The sequence below is a fragment of the Myodes glareolus genome, chromosome 2 (genome assembly GCF_982192425.1).
Source record: "Myodes glareolus chromosome 2, mMyoGla1.1, whole genome shotgun sequence".
NCBI classification, from domain to species: domain Eukaryota; kingdom Metazoa; phylum Chordata; class Mammalia; order Rodentia; family Cricetidae; genus Myodes; species Myodes glareolus.
The window spans coordinates 88620844-88641576 of NC_142027.1; the positions used below are offsets into that span (position 1 = coordinate 88620844).

Here is a 20733-nt window from a genome sequence, read left to right on the forward strand (position 1 = left end):
GTGTGAACTTAGGTAAATCACATCCACAGTCCTGAAGTGTGAACTTAGGCCACACTGTTCCCACATCCACAGTCCTGAAGTGTGAACTTGGGTAAATCACATCCACAGTCAAGAAGTGTGAACTTAGGTAAATCACATCCACAGTCCTGAAGTGTGAACTTAGGCCACACTGTTCCCACATCCAGGAGCATGAGTCTGGCTCTCTTCACTCAGTTCAGCACCAATGCAAAAACCTGTGCCTCTCACATTCAGGGTGGGCTTTCTTCCTACCTCAATTAACCCAAGCTTAAGAAAATCCCTGCAAGCATGCCCACAGGCCAGCCTAAGTCTTGACACTCCCTCACTGAAACTCCTTTCCCTGGGGCGTCTACATTGTGTCAAGCTGACAGTCAACAGTATGACACCTACCAACACCTTGACTCTGGACACTGAACCTGCCGACTGTGAAAGCAAACATTTCAATTGTTGAAGCAATCTAGTCATTTCTATCTGCTATGGCTGTGCTAGCAGATGAATACACTCAATCCGGGAGTACAGATACTTTCTAGGTAAACATTTATTTTTAAGATGTATTTATTTTGATTTAATATGTTTGGGTGTTTGCCTGCATGGAGCTCTGTGTCCCATGTGTGTACGGTCTGCAGAGGCCAGAAGAGGGTGCTGGATCCCCGGGAACTGGAGTTACAGATGGTCGTGAGCTGCCATGTGGGTGCTGGGAATGGAACCCCTCACCGTCTAAGCCATCTCTCCAGCTCCTCTAAGCGGGTCCTCTTTGATATTTATGTCGCCAGACTTCTCAGTGCAAATTTCCGTTGATTTGAGAGCCATTACCTCTAAGCCATCTTCCTTTCAACTTTTTATACAGGTAGTGAAAGTGTGGGACTTTGAAACAGGAAGACAGGTGTCTGAGTTTATTGGGTGTCACGGCAATGCCAGCGTCACCTGTCTGACTTTTGACTCCAGCGGAAGAAGGTACGCCTTTTCTCTAGTGTCATGGACCTTTCAGCAGGGTGACCTGGATCGTGTCATCCGAGCGGGGTAATCTTTTCCTAGGCTCGTTACGGGGGGCAGAGATGGCAGTCTGAAGATATGGAGCTACAACAACGGAAACTGTCTCCACACCCTGCAGCACGGCAAGTGAGGCTGGGGGACTCCAGCAGGTGGTCCCCACGATGTACTGATGCACAAGCGGGCATTTACCATAGATGGGAAGGAACCCAGTGAGAGAGAGGCTACAATGCGTGTGGCATCTCCACTTCTCCTTTCTCTGTATTTCACGTTATTTAATGTTTCTGAGCTTGCATTTCATGGGGGTACAATCACAGAAACTAAATGCCAGTCTCTTAGAAATCTCCTGAACTGCCCCAGGCTAATCATTCATTCATTTGCTATATTTATTCTTGGTTTTTTTTTTTTAAAAAAAAATCCCTCTCATACTGTCCCATGCTACAGCAAACTGGCTCCTAACCATTGCCCAGCCTCTGTGCCTGTAGGCTATTGACACTGAAATAGGTCGTACAGTGGGGGGAAAAAAATCCCTGATTCTGGCCTGTCAACTGCTAACAGAGCAGATAAGATGCACACTCTTTAACTATTAAAAGGGAATACATAAATCAAGTCAAGGTGAAAGAAGCAGGATGGTCTGCCTGTTCACTCACTCAGTGTCCTGTGCTAGTGGGTCCAATAAGAAGAAACCAGACCTCTTCCTGTAGCCAATCAAGGGCAGACTCAGACATGGAGGGAAGGTGGCCACAGATGAACGATGCTTTAATGATCCGGGTGACAGCTGACCCTGGGCTGAAACCTAGAAAGTAAATGACAACATCTGTTCAGGTCATCAGACACAGGAGGACACCATGCGAAAGCTAAATTAAGCAGGAGTTAATACAGAAAAATGTGTGACGTAAGGTGATAATGTATTCTAGATGGAAACCAAAGTGAGGTCTGTGACTGTGCCTACATGGAGGTGAACCAAACGAGGTGAGTTCCATTCAGCTGGAGCTGTGTTTACATAGGACCCTTCTTTTTCCTACCGTAGTTGCGGGGAAAACCGTTGTACTAGTTAACTTTTCATCACTGTGAAAAAGTACCTGAGATAAGGTGCAGGAGGGCGTATTTTGGCTCATAGTTCCTGGGCTCTAAGTCCGTCATCAGCCGAGGTCTGCGGCAGGGTGAAAACATCCTGGTAGGAGAGCAATGGTAAAGGAAGGATGCTCACCTCGTGGTCACCCTGAAGAGAAGGGAGACAGACACAAAACCAGCCAGAAGATAAAGCCTTCCTGTGGCCTACTTCCTCCAACTAAAACCCTCCTCTTTTTCTTCTTTAGAAGACTTACGTATTATGCATGTGTATGCATGCCTGCATGAGTTTATATGGAGTTCATTTGTGCAGGTGTCCATGGAGGCCAGAGGGCCTAAGAAGGATGCCCTGGCACTGGAGTTACAGACATTTGGGACCCACCTGATATGGGTGCTGGGAACCTACTGGGTCCTCGGCAAGAACAGTCAGTGCTCTTAACTGTGATGATCACTGAGTGATAGTCACCATGTGATGGCCACCATGTGATGGTCACCGTGTGATGGCCACCATGAGATGGTCACTGTCTGATGGTCACTGTCTGATGGTCACTATGTGATGGTCACAGTATGATGGCCACCGTCTGATGGCCACCGTCTGATGGTCACTGTGTGATGACCACTGTGTGAGCCATAGGCTCAACAGTTAAGACTGTTCTTGCAGAGGCCCCAGTTCTGGGCTCCTCTGGCACCAGAGATGCACGTGGTGCACATATAGATGCAAGCATAACACCCCACATTCGTAAGATAAAACAATACTAGTAAAATTTTTAAAAATCCAAAGTAGCAAATCAGAGCGGAAAAAATAACTTCAACCACCATAAATCAAAGAATGAAAACACAGTAATTCCTTCCTGAACACTGGGAGAATGAAGCAATCCTTGGACCATTTCTGTGAGTAGTCTTGCCTTGGGGATTCAGACATGCTCTAAAGATCAAGTAATTCCCAGGAAGGCAGCTTCCCACAGAGGATCTATAGACCTCAGAAATGATGGGATGGTCTGTTTCTGTCTCCTGATGCTCGAACAACGAACCCTAATTCATCAAATTATATTTCCCATTGTTCTTCATAGGCATTGGAAAAGTTCATATCTTTTTATTTATCATGTGGATAGGGCAGAGTTAAACCATACAGTTAATTCTATATAAAGGTAAATGGATGGAAGTTGAAGTGATACAATGTAACATCTTGTTGCTGTCTTAGGTGTGTCGTGACTGTTGGATGGGACAGAAGAATAAATGTGTATTTTGTAAGTGAAATGTAACTAATGAAGATGGTTCAAAACCCATCCCCTCGGGTTGACTTTCCTATCTCTTCCCTCCTCCCTCCCTCTCATTTTTTAGTGTATTTTTATTATTTTTTAATTATGTGTGTGTGTCCCCGCATATAGGTATATGCATGAATGTGTAGGTGTCCACAGAAGCCAGAGGCATTGGATCCTCTAGAGCTGGAGCTAGAGACATTTGAGAGTTGCCTGGCTTAAGTGCTGAGACCCGAACTCGGGTCCTCTGGAAGAGCAGCCAGGGAGTGCTCTTCACTCTCTTCACCTCCGAGCCATCTCTCCAGCGCCCTGCCTCTCATTTAAGAGAAGATTTGAGAATGCTTTTGCTGCCTGGTATAAAACAAGTGACACACACAGGATTCTCTCTCTTATTTCTCTTTATTCTTTCCTCCCTTCATTTCTTTTGAAATACACACACACACACACACACACACACACAATCTTCCCAGTGTTCCGTTGAGAGGACGTACCAGCTAGGAAAGTTGTCAGGATCTGGGGTTCCTGGGAGCCTGGAGATGCCTTCACAGGTCTTGAGTTCTAAGGATGACTCACTCTTTCTCCTGCCTCCCCCACCTACAGCTCCTACTCGGCCACTCCTCCCCAGCCTGAGGGGTTTCCCAGCTCGGCTTGCAAAGACACAGGTCTTAGGGAAAGGCTGACTCTTTCTTCCTTTCTTCCTCCAGGCCTGTCTTTAAAGCTTCCTAGAGCCCCTCCAATCAGGAAGAGGAAATGAAAGGCCACCCATAGGCATCTCTACAGACACGAAAACCCTCTTTATGGAGGGGCTTAAGAGACTGAAGTTTAAAGTACTGCCCCAACCTAAGTTTTAAGTCTACCTGTGACATTTTATTGCCCTGCTTGCTATGCTAGGCGGTCCTGGATTTCCGAATGCATTTAAACGCTGTCCGGGCTCCTCATTCATTTGAAAGTTCACTATATTTCACAGTCTGAGCCTTGCATCCTGAGAGTGATTTGAGAGATGAATAGCTGGGAAGTTTCAGCACTGAATTTGTCCTTTGGTATTACAGCTTTCGAGGCTGATGGCTTTGGGTTTAGCCCGTGAAATGGCTCTGGGTCTTATTATGAAGGCAAAGTTATGCGGTGGATCCAAGAAGAGCTTGTCAGTTGACATATGATTTGCTGAAATGCAATCATCCAGACGTCAGGAGTGGATTGCTTTTTCTTCCCACTGGCACTTGGGGAATTTGCTTTGACATTTCAAAAATCTGCATCAGCCATGGGGTGAGGGGTAGGGTTATGAAACGTGCCAACACCTTCTCTCTGAAGTTGTGAGTGTGTTGGCAGCTCACTTTATGGCTCGCACAATGTGTCCTGTTTGGCTTTGGATACAGGACACACCTCGTGATTTTCATCATTTCTGGAAGCCTCAACCCCGCTGGCAGGATGACCTGGTGAGCCCACTGTTTGGCCCTCAATCCACACAGTAGCACACAGTGGAGATCTCCTTCACTCAAGGGGCTACCCTGCATTTCCTGAACCTGCCACACACGCTCAGTTTCCCAGAAGCCTCTGCTATGTATGGCAAGATTCCCGCCCGTGTAGAACAAGGTGCACTGAGGTGCAAGCAGCTGCCTCCTCTCTGGGAAAGGTGATGGCCCCCATGTTCAAGTTGTGGTGTGGAGCCAGAGGGCAAGGTTCCAAGTTGCTCTCTGTGAGGCCTGCTGGGAGTGCCCGTGTGCAGGAAGCTCAAGGTGGGGAGGGTGTGGGTTTTTGCCAAAGAAGCATTCATTTCTTCCTGGTGAGCCAAATTCTATTCCTGACGTCATGATGTTCCTGACTCGCTGTAGCTGGTTAGAGGCCCGGAGCTGGGGGATGGCTGGCAATGCTTGTTAGAGATCAGAACGTTCTGGGTGCCCTACAGCTTCCCAGGGATGAATGACTTCCTTCAAAACTGTCTGGGTGCCTAGGCAATAAGACAAACGTCCAGAAAACAAGGCCACTCCGCCCAGCTGTCTGTCACGGCCCCACCTACCTTCTGTGCCCTACAAATATTCCAGAGGGCACACGTCACTAGAATACATTACCTCATTGTCTTAGTCAGGGTTATTATTGCTGTGATGAAACACTTTGACCAGACACTTGAGGAGAAGAGGGTTTGTTTGGCTTGCACTTCCACATCCCTGTTTACCATTGGAGGAAGTTAGGACAGGAACTCAAACAAGGCAGGATCCTGGCAACAGGAGCTGATGGAGAGACCGTGGAGGGTGCTGCTTACTGGCTTCCTCATATGGCTTATTCAGCCTGCTTTCTTATAGAATCCAGGACCACCAGCTCAGGGATGGCACCACCCATAATGGGTTGGGACCTCCCCATCAATCACTAATTGAAAAAAGTGTCCCACAGGCTTGCCTACTGCCTGATCTTATTAGAGCATTTTTTTTTCAACTGAAGCTTGCTCCTCTCTGATGAATCTAGCTTGTGTCAAACTGACATAAAGCTAACCAGTTCATCCATGTAACTAAGCCTCCGTGGTCTGAAAAACTTTACCCAGTGCCCAGTTTATAATAATTGCCCAGTGACGATGTTTTCATTCATTCATTATCCACTGAATGCCTCTTGTGGGCACTCTTGTTTCTGGGAGTTGCAATGGTGAGCAAGCGTGGCCTTACCTTCACAGAGCTTACAGTTTAGTGGGCATGGTGGAAGTAATGAAGTTATATGCCAGGTCCCCAGGGGAGCCATGGCATTTGGATATCACACGTGGGTCAGTGAAGTGCACATGTATCCAGTCCTCCATCCTGCACACATATTTGATGAGCACTGGCCTGCTCATGCACTTAGTAGGCAGGCATAAAAGAGACAACTATGATTCTCGAGATGCTCGCAGACAGGCGAGGCATGGAGGAGAGAGGAAGCATGGAACCTAACAAACAAAATGATGATAAGTGATAAACGGCCACGTTTCCAGTGCCACGAGCTTTGCTGCACCGTATCTGGGAGATTAAAGATCACAAGGGCTTTTTCAGGAGGGAAAGATAGACTTTATGAGGACGGAGAGGAGACGCTTGAGCGCGGTATGGAAGTATAGAAGTGTGGCAGCCGGAAGGACTGTGGAGAATCTGATTGGCTAGCACATTAGAAGTGGGAGGGAAGATATGCTAATGAGATGCCTCAACAGAACGTGCATGCTACAAAGCTTAAACAGCAGAAATCTATTTCCCTGGGTTCTGGTCCTGAGGTCGGGGTGCCAGCTTGGTCAGGTTCTGGTGAGGGCTAGTCCTGAGGTCGGGGTGCCAGCTTGGTCAGGTTCTGGTGAGAGCTGGTCCTGAGGTCGGGGTGCCAGCTTGGTCAGGTTCTGGTGAGGGCTAGTCCTGAGGTCGGGGTGCCAGCTTGGCCAGGTTCTGGTGAGGACTCTCTTTCTGGCTCACGGATAGAGAGTGGCGGCTGTCAGCAACTCTTTGCCATGTCCTCAGACAACAGAGAGAGCATGAGCAGTGTTCTTCCTGTTCTTAGACGAACCCTAATCCCAACATGGGGACCACATCCTCATGAGCTCATCTGGCACCAATAGTCTCTCTAGAGTTGGGGCAGGACATGGAAAAGCCCAGACCCAAGTGCTCAGCACACATTGTGGAATAATAGGGTAGGCAGGAGTAGAAATCTAGCAGTAGAGGATCATGGGAAGGAGATAGCTATTTGTCTTCTTTTTCCCAAGTCTCACATTATAATCTGTGTTCAAGCAGACAGAGCCTCTTAGGCCATCAAGTCAAGTCCTCAAGGGATACCTTGTGGCCAGTACACAAGAACAAAGATAGAAGGATATCTTAATGCGGCTGAGTGCCACCCAATGCCGTGACATAGTAAGCTCTCACAGTGGGAAATGGGAAACGTACATGGCCAGGGGCCCGGGAACGCTGCAGCGCTGGTCTCCCCACACCAGCTTTGGGTTCTCGTCTTCAGCAGAGGCACCTGTGCCAGGCGCCTTCTTTTGAGAGAAGCCCATAGCTTCAACTCCCGTTGACAGTTTCACCTCAGGAGGGCAGGTGGGAGTCGTGGGCTCCTCTCTCCTCTGGCCTGTGGGTTTCTGGCTGGCGGGAACCAGACCTCCTTAGCCCCTAGCTTGGTTCTCTTGCCCACATACAACCTGACATGCACCTTGTCAACAACTTGCACGCTGGCGGGATGATGAACTCAGGACATGCTACTTCCCTTAGAAAGCTGGGGCCCTAGAGGCGATGGCCCAACAGGGAAACACAGCAACACAGAGACTGATGCACAGAGACTGACTGAAGAAACAGAGGTCCCAGAGAACCCCTGTGCGACTGATTTTAAGTTCCCTAAAGTTGCCTTATGTGAGCTGGGATCTCGTTTCTCAGATCTGTCTTTCTTTCTTAGAACCACGGGCACAAAGAGGACATCCTTTGTGTGGCCCAGTGTCCCCCGTGTCTTCTGGCCACCTCCAGTTATGATGGAGAGATAATAGTTTGGAATGTCGTCTCGGGCCACATGTACTGCAAGCTGAACGCTCCCAGTCCCGTGGATGGCCAGGACCACGGAGAAGGTAGGGACGGGGCAGGCACCATAGCCTGTGTGCACAGACCGCCCCATCAGCTTGAACTCGGCAAACTGAAGGAGTCTCCATTTGGGGGCCACTTCCTGCTCGGGAGGGATTGGCCTTGAGTCACGTTTCCCCCCCCCCCCCCAAAGCTGGGAGAAAGCTTAAGAGTTCAAAGATCCAGGCACTGTCTCTGGATGCTTGTCTGTCGAAGTCTGTCTCATAGTCTCTTTGTGGTTTGGTTTATCTGTTCCCAACCTGAAGAATGCTCCCACTGAGCTCGCCAGCGTTGCTGCCACCATCCTTTCTCCTCCCCTTCTCTCTGTTATCGTCTCCCTGACACATGCTTCTTCCACCCAGCTCATAAGCCTGTTCCCCACGGCCAGCCCAGGCACCGCCCCCTCAACATTTCAGGCTTCCTTCCATACTGTCCCCATCCCCTGCCTCCTCTGGTGGCCCCTGACCCACAGATCTCCTACCTCAATCCGACCTTATTGCTTGAGTATTTGATTGCAAAACTTCACCCACATGTGCTGGATTTGTTTGCGTGGTGCTTTTTTTGTTTATTTGTTTGTTTGTTTTTGGTTTGGTTTGAGACAGGGTTTCTCTGTGTAGCCCTGATTGTCCTTGGGATTCACTCTGTAGACCAGACTAGCCTCAAACTCACAGAGATCCACCTGCCTCTGCCTCCCAAGTGCTGGAACTAAACATGTGTGCCACCACCACCCGGCTAGCCTGGTTCCATTTCTTCAGGCTCCTCTCTGTCTGCTAACGATCATGGCTTCATTTTTCTGTAGTCATCAAAGCAATGATGAGGAACACCTGCCATGTGCCTGGTCTGGTGCTAAAAATTACAGTCCTCTCCTGAGTCCGGAACCTGTTATTAATCATGCATGGTGTACAATGCACAAACTGGGTTGTCTACCAGTTTTACTTCTGTGAGTGCAAGGTGGGAAACAGGCTATAGCTGATAGCCAGATAGGTGGGGAGGGGCAGGAGGAAGCCTAACAGCCAAGGGAAACTCTTCCCCAGGAGCAGTTGTCTGCTGTGGAGCCACAGGGAGAGGAGGAGATGCAGGAAGTTCATTGTTTGCACATAGAATTATGAAGGGTCTTCATTTTCTGAGGTCTAACCCACAAATCCTTAGAGAACCATGAGTGAATATTAGATCCCTGCTTTAAGCATCTGGTACCTTAGTAACTATTACAAAAAGAAAGAAAGAAAAAGAAAGAAGGAAGGAAAGAAAGAAAGAGGGAAAAAAGAAAGGAAGGGAGGAAAAGAAAGTCTCTGAGTCATTCAGTCGGAAAACACTTCTGAGCTGCTCGAAGAGGCAGAACACTCTGAGAAGTAAAATCAGGGAGCTCCTGGTCTGAAGGCAGAGACGAGCTGTGGGTACACCGCCAGTTAAAAATAGCAGTTAAGTCATGTGGTCGGCTTGAGCACCATCTAGAAAAGTCGCTAAAGCCTCTGGCAACCTGGACAACAGGGAATTCTTACCTGCAGCCTCATCACCAAGTTAGTTCCTAACCCCATCTCTCTATGTATTTAAAAAGATTATTCTCAGCCGGGTGGAGGTGGCACATGCCTTTAGTCCCAGCACTAGAGAGCAGAGGCGGGTGGATCTCTGTGAGTTCGAGGCCAGGGGTCCTCAGAGTGAGTTCCAGGACAGCCATGGCCAACAAACAAACAAAAGCTCGAGAACATCTAACCACCTAGCCCATCCCTTTTGGAGTTTTGTTGTTGTTGTTGTTTTTAATCGTCTGGGAGGAAAAAGATGACATTCATTGCATTCCAGAAGTTTATTTTCTTTGCCATTAAAATGAAATTAAAGTCACTGGCCAAGGATGTGATGCTGACGTTTCAGGAAGCAATTCTGATGCAAAAGCCCTGTTCACAGTAGCAATCCCTGCTCCAAGTTACCATGAGGCTGTACATTGTAAGCAGTCGCTGTTTGAGAATCCCTTCTGGTACAGAAATACAAATCCAGCTATTGCCACTTCTGCAAGGCAGAGTTTTTACAGGCACACACACATGCACGCACACACGCACACACCACACACGCGCGCGCGCACACACACTCTCACTCACACATGTGCATCCACCGACACACACACTCACACACATGCTCACACCGACACCCACACTCACACACATGCATGTACATACATACTCTCACACACTTTCATGTGTACACTCTCTCTCTCTCTTTCTCTCTCTCTGTTTCTCTCTCTCTCACACACATTCCCTTCCACGAAGGAGCAGCCTGGCGGCTTCTTAACAAGCATCCCAAAGCGCAGTGGTCTTTCTCACGTGGGATTGGCGAGGAGGATGTCATCGTGTATGGAAAACTGTAGTTCTTCTCGGGAAAGGGGCTCGCAGTGGTCTCAAGGCAAAGCTGGACTAGATGAAATCACTAATGTTTCAGCTGTTGATTCCTCGTCCACATCAAAAAGAAGTTGATTGTGAGAGAGACCCGGGGATTCCAACCAGGCCAAAGTTTAGGAACGTTGTCGCCTCTGAGATGGAGGAGTTTTTTTTCTGTAGGGAGGCCACCAATACCTAGGGGTTAGCTCTGTCTTCAGCCAGCTTCCCACAAGCTTATTTATCTGCTTTCAACGACGGGACCCCAACACTTGAGTGTTAAAGGGTAATCGTCATTAACAGCCGCCTGGGTTGAGCAACTCGGAGAGCGGCACTTTGGGGCCGTTAATCCCTTCAGCCTTCACAGCAAGGCCATATAAGGGTCTCATGTAGTCCACCCTGTGAAGGAGAAGGGTGTCTCCATGTGGCAGATAGACCCAGCTGAGGTGCCAGGAGGTGAAACACATCCCTGGACTTCACATGGGAAAGAAAGAGGCTGGCATCCTGACCACACTGTGTTCCTATGCCACCATCCCTGGGACAGATGTGGGCAGGTGAATGGACTTCACCTTTGGACCTCCCAAAGACCCACTTCCAAATACCCTTATATTGAACATTGGTGGCTGTAAGCATGTGGTACCTAGCAGCCCCTTATTTATATGTCGCTCCCCATTTCCTCTCTGGGGTCCCCACCCTGGCCTGGCCCAGAGAAGGTCATACAAGGACCATGTGTTGCCCATGATCCCTTTCCACAGTCTTATTTATGTTTCTTGGAGGCAGGGATTGGGGTGGATTCCTAAGATTTTTATTCAATGGCAAATATTTGAGCTTCTCATCCTAAGGGACACAGAAGACTAGAGATAGAGAGTCCCAGACTCTGGCAGAGGAGGGAGCTCTGGGAATGTAGACCTGGGCTGATTTATTTGGGAATTGGTAGTGTCTGTTGAGTCCAGGTTTGGCACCTGTCCCCTTCACAGTGTCTTTGCTGCCTAGGCCATCTTCCAAGGGTCAGAGGCAACACAGCCCACTGGAGACAGCTCCCCCAGCTCTGTCCCCTCCTGCATGAGCCAACTGGGTTTCGTTCATTTCTTGGGAGTTTTTGTTAGTTTCCTTCTGGGTCTCTGTTCCCGCTTGTCCCACATCCAGCACAGGCTGTAACTGTTAAGACCTGCTTAGATGTAGGTGGAAAAGAAACAGGAAGGGGTGATGGGGATCTTCAGGTCAGGAACAAATCTTTCCATTCGCTTAACTGGGAATCTGTTCTCCTGACACAGCCCACTGTGAGGTGAAGGTCTCTGCTTAACAACAGGTGTCCTCAAAGTTACTCAGCCAAGGGCGTTTTGGGGAAAGTATCTGGGCATCCTGGGCTAATGCCTACCCTGACCCCAGGGTGCTTGCCTGGGCTTCTCAGATCTCTCAATCTGTTCTTGTATCTTATGTCACTTTCCTATTCTTTCTCTAGAAGTCCTGGGGGCTGGGGGAGGAAGGATTGGAGTATCCATAGACTGCCGGAGCCACCATCCTTCTGTTTCTGACTGGTTCCTAGCCAGGAGGGCCACCTTTCTCTGTTTGCTTTCCAAATGCTGTCGGGGCAGCTATGTGCAAGAGAGCTGAATATATGTGTCAGTGAGGGTGAGTAAGTGAGCAAAAGGCAGAGAGAAAGAGACGGGGGGAGGAGCGTGGAAGGAAAGGGAGAAGAACACAGGCACACTCACATAATCGATAGGGGAGCTACAATGGTGGTGGGGGGAGAACGTTAAGGCAGGGAGACTGTGAAATAAGCCAAAGAGAAAGAAACTTTCATTTCCAGGCCCAGACAGAAGTGTCTCCCGACTGGCCTTCCTAAAGACTCGGGCAAGGAAGCTGGACTCAACAGCTGCTTCCCTCATCAGCAATGGGCCTGGAGGTAAGCCTCTCACTTCCAAGATAAGGTCATCCCTGGTCCAGGATGGGTGAGTTAGGCCCCTGAGTGCCACTCCACCTCAGGCTTCCTCTGCTATCTCATTGCTGTAGCTCTTTTTGGCATCAGGTGTTGTTGCAGAGAGGAGAGAGGATGCGCAGGGGGAAGCTGTCTCTGACTCCTTCCTGAGTCATCTTCATCCTTTCTGCTTTACCTGTGGGAGTGCGGCCCCCTCTCTCCTAAGAGAAGAGGAGGTGGCCTGCATGGGGCCCCCACTTCACAGAGCCTGGCTACCTAAACCCACACATAAACCACAGGCACAAAATGTGGTCACTGGACCAGGTCCATTCTAACAAGTAACTAATTAAAATAGTGCACGCACTCCCACACACTAATTCCCAGCCTGGCACATACTGCCCCATCCTTACCAGCCAAAGATGGAGCCCTCCTCTGCCAAGGAGGCCACGCTGATTAGTGGAGGAGACACCACCGAATCACCAAAATCAAAACCCCTCCCTAATACAGTTCTAACAGAAGAAAATAAACCAAAGAAGGAAGAGATGTTTGCCCCCCCTCCCGGGTGTGAGACCACCAGGTGCCATTTTACCTGCATTGTGATGGCTGCACTTGAAACTGCTAGTGGCTTGTCGTGCTAAGGTGGTACATAGCCTGGAGGAGTTTTCTTACCCCCCCCCCCCCCACAATGGCTGTTACTACCACGAAACCAAATCACTCTGCTTCTAATAAAACTCAAATTCAAACTAACCAAATCTCTATCGCTCTAATAAAACTCAGATTCAAAGGCTAGAGTGAAAACCTGTGAGCTCAGAGAGTTAAAATAGCAACTGGCTACCACCCTCCCTTTGCTGGCATCCTGGAACGGCTCCTTCCACACCGCCCCTACCTAAAAAAACCCATGCTAAACTCCTCCCTGCGACTGCCTGCCAACCAGTTGCTAAAGGCACCTCTCTGAGCCCAGGTTAACTTGATTTAATTAACGAAAGAAAATGCAGCTCAGCTTTACGTGGTTAACAAATGCAGCATCTTTACCTGGCTAAACAAATATTGCCCGGTACCCGCTCAGAACCCTTGGCTGGCTGGGCAGCCCACCTCTTACAGCTTCCCTCCTACTCAGGTTCTGTCACTTTCTGGAAGCTCTTTAGTGGGGCTGGCCTCATTGCAAACTTCACTCCGGTAAGTCGGGGGAACAACTGGGTAACTTCCTGACTCCGGGTTTTTTGTTGTTGCTACTGTTGTTTGTCGGTCCCTGACACTAGCCTGTAAGTCGGGATTGTCGGCCGGGTTCTAATGCTTCGCTTTGATATCCTCCTGACATTTCTCCCCTTATTATCTTTGCCTTCGATGTGTCTCAGTCCAAAGGGAAAGCCCAGGTGAGCAGCATCGCGGTGACGGCAGGAGACACCCTCACCTACCTGGCCGACCAGCAGGGCTTTGTGCGTGTCTATGACATTCAGGAGTACGGCCTCCGGGGACCAGAGCTGCAGGCTCCCAAGAGTAGGCAGTGAATTTCTTCATGTTAAGCCTCAGAAAAGATTGCTTTGGTTTTCATGTGGTGGTCTTGTGGGGAAATTATGTTGTCCCCATGGGGGAGGGATTACTCTTAAAGCCCTTGGAAAGCAGATTCACAGAGAGTTTCCTGAGAGCATTTGATGCCAGCAAGAATGCAGGGAAGGGGGCATCGGATAGCATCGAACAAGGGGTGATTGCTGGATGGTGACTGAGGGGCGCGTTGACCACCCGTGTCTAGTGCTGCAAATGGCAGCTCTGCTTCTAGTGAAGGAAATGACAAGCGTGCACAGAGATTTGCTTGCAAGATTGCACAACAACACATTACTTATCAGAGAGACAGAATGCTCATACAAGGACCATAGTTTGTTAACGGCGAATCAATCCCACACCAGTTATGTTTTAAGGGGTTATTTATTTTGGGGGGTAAAACATACACCATAAACCATCAGGAAGGGAGCCTAGTAGCTGGAGCAGGAGCCTGGAGCAGGAGCCGGGACCAAGCGCCGGAACCAAGAGGCCCGAGCCGAGCTCTGTGGCTCTTTTTAAAAGAGAAATATACCACACCCCAGTGGGCTGGTATTTCAGCGGCTATTGGCTGACGGAGCGGAAGGCGCTCCCACAGCACCGTGGGCTCGTGCTTCAGCGACTATTCGCTGAAGCAGCGGAAGATACTCCCGCAGCACTTTGTATTTGCAACCCTCGCTTAAAAGCCAGGCACACACACCCGTGCATCCCTTCTCTCCTAAGAGGATGGTGGGCATAATGGCCCACCTGCCATCCCAGCACTCAGGAACCAGAGACCGAGGACCCCGGGGCAAGCCAGCTAGCTAGATCAGACTCGTCGATGAACCCTGCCTCAGTTAAATGAAGAGCAATAGAGCAAGACACCCAACATCGGCCTGGAGTCTTCACATCTGTACACATGTGTGCACACACCACACACACATCTGTATACATTCTTGCAAACATGCAAGCACAGCATGTACATACATGCACGACATAAAAATCACCAAGGAAAATCATGGTGTTAGTGTGTTACACTGGTCCTATTCATACACTGAGCTGGTGTGGCGGGGGGCTTGCACATAGTAGGCGCTTGGTCTTCACCAAAGCAGAAAGATTACTAACAGCCCATCAGTGCCACTTCCTTCTGGGCACACATCCGTGCTGGACTTCTTCCTGCAGGGTTATACTCAGATGTCTTCTTTGTTTTCACTTAGCGGTGACATCCTGGAGGGCTCACGTCAGCATGGTGACATCGTGAGTACCATCCCTTTGAAGGACTCAGTAATCTCTATAGGAAGGAAAATAGTTGTTTAAGTTTTGATCAACGCAGTCCTCTCAAAATCCCCGTGAGCTTGTCGAAGGAGAAAAACTGCATTTTCATTCTGCTCCCAATGAAGTAAGATGAATGTGGTCCACATGGAGACGAAGGAAGAGGTTCCAAGTCATTGTTTTTCTTGTCCATGGGCGGTTCTCCCTGTATTGACCTGGTAGTCTACCGCAAGTTTATGACCTTAGTGGGTTTGGAGTCCGTGCTGAGAAAGAGGCCAAACTTGCTAGACCATTCTTTTTGACCGCTTGCTCTTCCACCCACCTGATCACCTGCAAGGTGATTTCCCATATGGATCCCACTTGATGTCTTGGAAGTGGACTGGGGATTTTGGAGGGCACGTGGTGTGGGAGGAAGTGGGGGAAAGAATGGCGTTTAAAAATTAATCTGACAGGGCTAGAGAGATGGCTCAGTGGTTACCAGCACTGGTTGCTCTTTCAGAGGACCCGAGTTCAATTCCCAGCACCCACATGGCAGCTCACAACTGTCTGTAACTCCAATTCCAGGAGATCCAACACCTTCACACAGACATACATGCAAGCCAAACACCAACACACATGAGATAAAAATAAATAATTATAAAAAACTAATCTGGCTTTTCTCTTCTACTCTACTGGACCCAACGTCCCTCGCCCTCTTGCGGAGCAGCCTTGACCCCTTTATTGACCCTTGACCCTCTTCTCCCCCTTTATCTTGCTAGTCTGGAGCTGACAGAGGATGATAGCATCTTACTGTCTTCCTCCCTTGACCGCACTGTGCGCCTCTGGAGCAAAGATGGTGCATACATAGGTAAGGTTCCACCTCTGCTCGCTTGGAGCCAAAGGAGCCACGCCTCCACGGAGTCATAGCTCTTCTGTTGAGGCTGCCATAAACAGAGTACCCCTAGACTGGGCAGCTCACAATTTCCTCTCAGCTCTGGGCTTTTGAAGTCCAGGATGGTTGTCTGTACATGGCCAGGTTCTGGAGAGGAATCTTGGGTATCAGAGCACTGGTCTCTTGATCCACACATGATGGGAGCAGCTCTCTATTGTCTCTTACAACAAGATGTAGTGGCATTTAACTTGTATTTTAATAAGTAAAACTTGCCTGAGGATCAGAAAAGCAAAACAGCCACACTGGCCAGCCTTATAGAGCAGGCAGCAATAACACACACCTTTAATCCCAGTAGACACTAGCTTGCCTTAGAAACCAGATAGTAGTGGTGCACACCTTTAATCTCAGCCCCAGAGAGGATTATAAAATGGGAAGGAGGCAGCTCTCAGATACAGTCTCATTCTGAGTTCCTGGAGGCAGGATTGCCATTTTCAGACTGAGGTCAACATAAAAACCAGTGACTGCCTGCTTTGCTTTTTGGGTCTTCAGGTTGAACCCCAGCATAAGTCTCTCTCTGAGCTTTTATTAACTGTGCTTCCACAAGAACACTAATGCTATTAGTTATTATGACTTTATTTAAAGTTAATTACCTCACCAGGGTCCCTGTTTCCAAATGTAGTCACCTTGGGGGCTAGGGCTTCAACATACACGTTTTGGGGTGATGTGATTTGGTCTATACTGTAACATTAGATTCCTGTCTCCAAAATTAGAAAGACAAAAATCAAGGACCTTTGAACTCACTGAAATCAGTGGGCTGAACGTCGTCACTTTGGGAAGGAACTGACTGTTTTGTCATGAGAATCATATCTAGGCAGGGACATCAAGCTGTCTGGTGGGCAAATGCCTGGCATATATTGACCATGGTACCAAGAATAGCCTAGTCTGCCGCTTAGAGAGACTGTGGTCTGTCTGAGTACGGTGTCTCAACTGATTGAGTTTATCTTTCAAGTTCTTAGTATATTACTGAGTAGACTGCACACCTAGATGGCAGGAGGCCTTCTCGGATTCTCTTTGGAGGGTTAGTTGTCCTATGTTTGTTTCCTATGAAACTGCCAGGGCATGGCTTAGCCAGATTGAGGTGGCCTTGCCAGTCTTGAGGCAGTCTACCCCCATGAGCAGTAAGCTCCGCTCTGGTTAGGAGACAGGTTACCCGTTGTCATTTGCTTGGTATTTACTTTTATCTTTATTCCTCCAGGGACCTTTGGGCAGAGTCGCCCCTGGGATGTTTTCACCCCTGCCTCCTGGAGTCACCCAAGAGTCCCCTTTGAGATTTTGACAGACCCTCAAAGCATGCCCACCCACCCAGTACTGGAAACAGATATTCCCGCCGGGTGCCCGGGAGGACACCAGGAGCAACACAGTGTGAAGGAGGAGAAGGTCCTGTTTGAGGTTAGTGCCTGAACCAGCCACCTGTATTCTCCTCATGGGTTCTCTGCTGGTCAGCGGGGTGCACACATGAGCTAAGAGAATCTAAGTACGATCTGGTGAACCTAGGCAACAGGGGAAGGAGGGCGTGTCCCCTCCATCCTGGGCAGTGGCACTGATATGGACCAGGAGGGCATACTACCCCTCTGTGGGAGGAAGGAGAGGCTCTCCCAGCACTTTCCTCTGTTTGCCTGTAGAAAGGCAGCTGTCCCTGGCTTTAGAACACAGGAGACACAGCAGCATGCTCAACCCCAGGGCCACATCGGAGAAGGGCAGACCCTGCACACACAGCCCATACTTTATGCTGAGATGTGTTTAAAAGCAGGGGCTCCTAATAACTGAGAGGAAGCGCTGATCAGCGTTATGTGAGTTACCAGCCTATGAGAGTCACCATTGGAGCAAGAGGGTTGGAGAGGGCCCTGGCTGATGCAGCCTTGATTTAGAGCTCCCATGAAATATATGGCTCTCCAAGAAATGCCTGCCCTTTCATAAATTGAAAAGAAGGTCATTTCATGAGCGACTGCTTGCCAGCTCCGTCACAGCTCAAAGCAGGACACCTGCTCTGCCGGCAGAATCACGGACTCGGGTTTTCCTCGGCAGCCTCACAGAATACAGACTCCCCAGTATAACCCAGCCACTGACTCCAGCTTAGAGGCCCAGAGGTGTTCAAAATAGAAACAAAGGATCCAGGCCAGCACACTGGAGTAGCCTCCGCCTCACCTGGAGCACTGCTCCAATCGCCTTCTCAAGGCTATCCACACCGTGGCAGTCTGGGGAGACTTAGAATGCTGCTGGCATTGTTGGCTGATTTAGAAACAGTCATTTCAGCTGGTGTTCAATATGGAGCATGCTAATGTCTTCATTAATGCTGATAGGCCCGCAATTTAGAAAACAAAAGCTCAGAAGGAGGTGGGAAGAGAGAAAGGAGAAAAAGAAAAAAAAATAAAAGAAAGAGAGAAAGAAAGACAGGCAGAAAAAAGACAATGCCCCAGCCAGTTCTTGTGCTCAGAGGCAGACCTAGGGAGAAGTCAAACTTCAGGTTCAAGGGCGGTGTGGGGGGATGGATGGGCATGAGGGTGTAGGTCCTGGCGGACAAGGAGGACAAGGAGGGAAAAGGCAGGAGAGAGGGGGCAGCAGGAAGAGGGATGGAGGAGGGAGGAGGGAGGAGGATGCTCAGTGCTCAGTGTGACAAAATAATCGCAGTGTGCTTGCTCTCCAGGGCAAGCAAAGTCTTCCTGAGGGATCTTGATCTTGTCTAAGAAAATATCATTCCGATCAGTCGGACTGCAGCAGGTACTTGGAAAACCAGTCAAAAGTTCATATTAGTTACTTTTCCACTGCTGTGATAAAAACACATGACCAAGGCAACTTGCAGAAGTTGGTTTTTTTTTTTTTTTTTTTTTTTGGCTACTGGTTTCAGAGGGATAAGAGTTCATCATGCCAGGGAGACATGGCAGCCAATGACGTGACAACTGGAGCAGAACTGGGTGCTCACGTCCTAACACCAGGAGTGAGCAGTGAAGCCAGGTGTGGTGGTGCACGCCTTTAATCATAGCACTTGGGAGGCAGAGGCAGGCGGATCTCTGTGAGTTCGAGGCCAGCCTGGTCTACAATGCAAGCTCCAGAAAAAAAAAAAGAAAGAAAGAAGAAGAGGTTAGGGGGAGGGGGAGGAAGACTAAGAGGAAGAGGAAGAAGACGGAGGAGGAGGAGGAAGAAGAAGAAGAAAAAGAAGAAGAAGAAGAAGAAGAAGAAGAAGAAGAAGAAGAAGAAGAAGAAGAAGAAAAGTGAGCAACAAGACTCCACCAAGCCAAGAGAGTACATGAGAAATGGTACCAGTCTTCAAAGTCTCAGATGCCACCTCCAATGACACAATTCCTTCGACAAGGGCGCGGCTGCTAAGCCTTCCAAGCAGCATGCCAATGGTGGACTGTCCTGGTTATCTTTAGAACAACTTGAACTTGACGCAAGCTAAAATCGTCTGAAAGAAGTGACCCTCAATTGAAAACAAAAAAATGCCTCCATAATTGCAGCTATAGACCATTTTCTCAGTTAGTGATTGATTGGGGAGGGCCCAGCCCATTGTGGGTGGTGCCCTCCCTGGGCTGGTGGTCCTGGGATCTGTAAGAAAACAGGCTGAGCAAGCCATGAGGAGCAAGCCAGTAAGCAGCATCCCTCCATGGCCTCTGCATCGGCTCCTGCCTTCAGTCTCCTGCGTCCAGGTTTCTGCCCTGCTTGAGTTCCTATCCTGACTTCCTTTAATGATGAACAGTGATATGAAAGTGTGAGCCAAATAAACCCTTTCCTCCTCAACTGCTTTTTGGTCATGGTGTCTCACTGCAGCAATAGAAACTATAACTAAGACAAGAACCAAGTATTCAAATGCCCAAAACTTATCATTCAAAACACCACAAAGTTACTTCTTAGATAAAAAGCAGAAAACAAACCCCTGAGCCCTTGTACAGTATATTTGGACCAGAAATCGAAAGGCTAAAATTGCAGAATAAGGTGTTTTATTGCTGTTCCTGAGAGAGGGATCCCTGAGTTCGAATCTCAAACTGATTCGTTAGTCATGTGATCTCCAGTAGTCCCTTCTACTGAGCTATAAAACGAAGGGTGGGTTTAGATGATCTAGAAGTTTCTTTCCAGCCTTAAAAATTGTATGCTTGGGGGCTGGAGAGATGGCTCAGAGGTTAAGAGCACTGACTGCTCTTCCGGAGGTTCTTCCGGAGGTCCTGAGTTCAATTCCCAGTAACCACGGGGTGGCTCACAACCATCTGTAATGAGATCTGGTGCCCTCTTCTGGCCTGCAGCAGACATGCAGACAGAATACTGTATACATAATTAATAAATAAATTTTTTTTTTAAAAAAATGTGTGCTTGTCTAAATCTCTGTTAAGGAGAAACCTAATGTGTTCACTGGACTCTAAATGTGGGTAGTTCCTCTTCCAAGATGGCAAGACACTGGAAAGTATCTGCCCAGCCAAAGTAACCTGGCTAGATGCTGAGAAGAAGAGCTCACGGGGAAATGCTGCCTGCTAACTGGTGCCGGGACACGGCACTAAAGCTCCGCGGAAAGTTCTCTTGTCATCCGGACAGTTCAGCCAGCCTGAGTCTTGTAACACAGGAAAGCCACGTGCTGCACAGGTGGCTCTTAGTCCCAGTTACCGGAGAGGTCACAGTTCCTGTCCTCACATCTCACATCCCTGTCTTCTTCCTCCAGACTGCAAAGACCCAGAACCTTCCCTCCCCAGGAGGTCCCACTGGTGAAGCAGAGACGAAAGAAGATAAAAGCCGCTGGTCTGCATTTTGCCAGGGCAGGTCAGTTTGGAAAATCAGGCCGGTCCAAGAAGCCACCCTGGGAAGAATACGGCTGCAGCCATTCCTGGCTGAGGCCTGCTAGCCCTCTCTGTTCCCTGCATGGGGGCCTTGTCCCTAA

General features: G+C 48.9%; 1 protein-coding gene across 1 annotated transcript in view; it reads left to right on the plus strand.

The window, feature by feature from the left end:
* The window catches only part of LOC125390412 (cilia- and flagella-associated protein 337-like), a 118001-nt gene that overhangs the window by 91458 nt on the left and 5810 nt on the right, over positions 1 to 20733 (plus strand). The window contains exons 17-29 of the mRNA XM_087902726.1: positions 866 to 972; positions 1054 to 1133; positions 1926 to 1980; positions 3281 to 3326; positions 4712 to 4771; positions 7716 to 7881; positions 12047 to 12142; positions 13272 to 13330; positions 13510 to 13651; positions 14887 to 14926; positions 15700 to 15788; positions 17068 to 17261; positions 20518 to 20615. Of these exons, the coding sequence (XP_087758852.1) occupies positions 866 to 972; positions 1054 to 1133; positions 1926 to 1980; positions 3281 to 3326; positions 4712 to 4771; positions 7716 to 7881; positions 12047 to 12142; positions 13272 to 13330; positions 13510 to 13651; positions 14887 to 14926; positions 15700 to 15788; positions 17068 to 17261; positions 20518 to 20615 (1232 nt within the window). The remainder of the gene's footprint in view (positions 1 to 865; positions 973 to 1053; positions 1134 to 1925; positions 1981 to 3280; positions 3327 to 4711; positions 4772 to 7715; positions 7882 to 12046; positions 12143 to 13271; positions 13331 to 13509; positions 13652 to 14886; positions 14927 to 15699; positions 15789 to 17067; positions 17262 to 20517; positions 20616 to 20733) is intronic.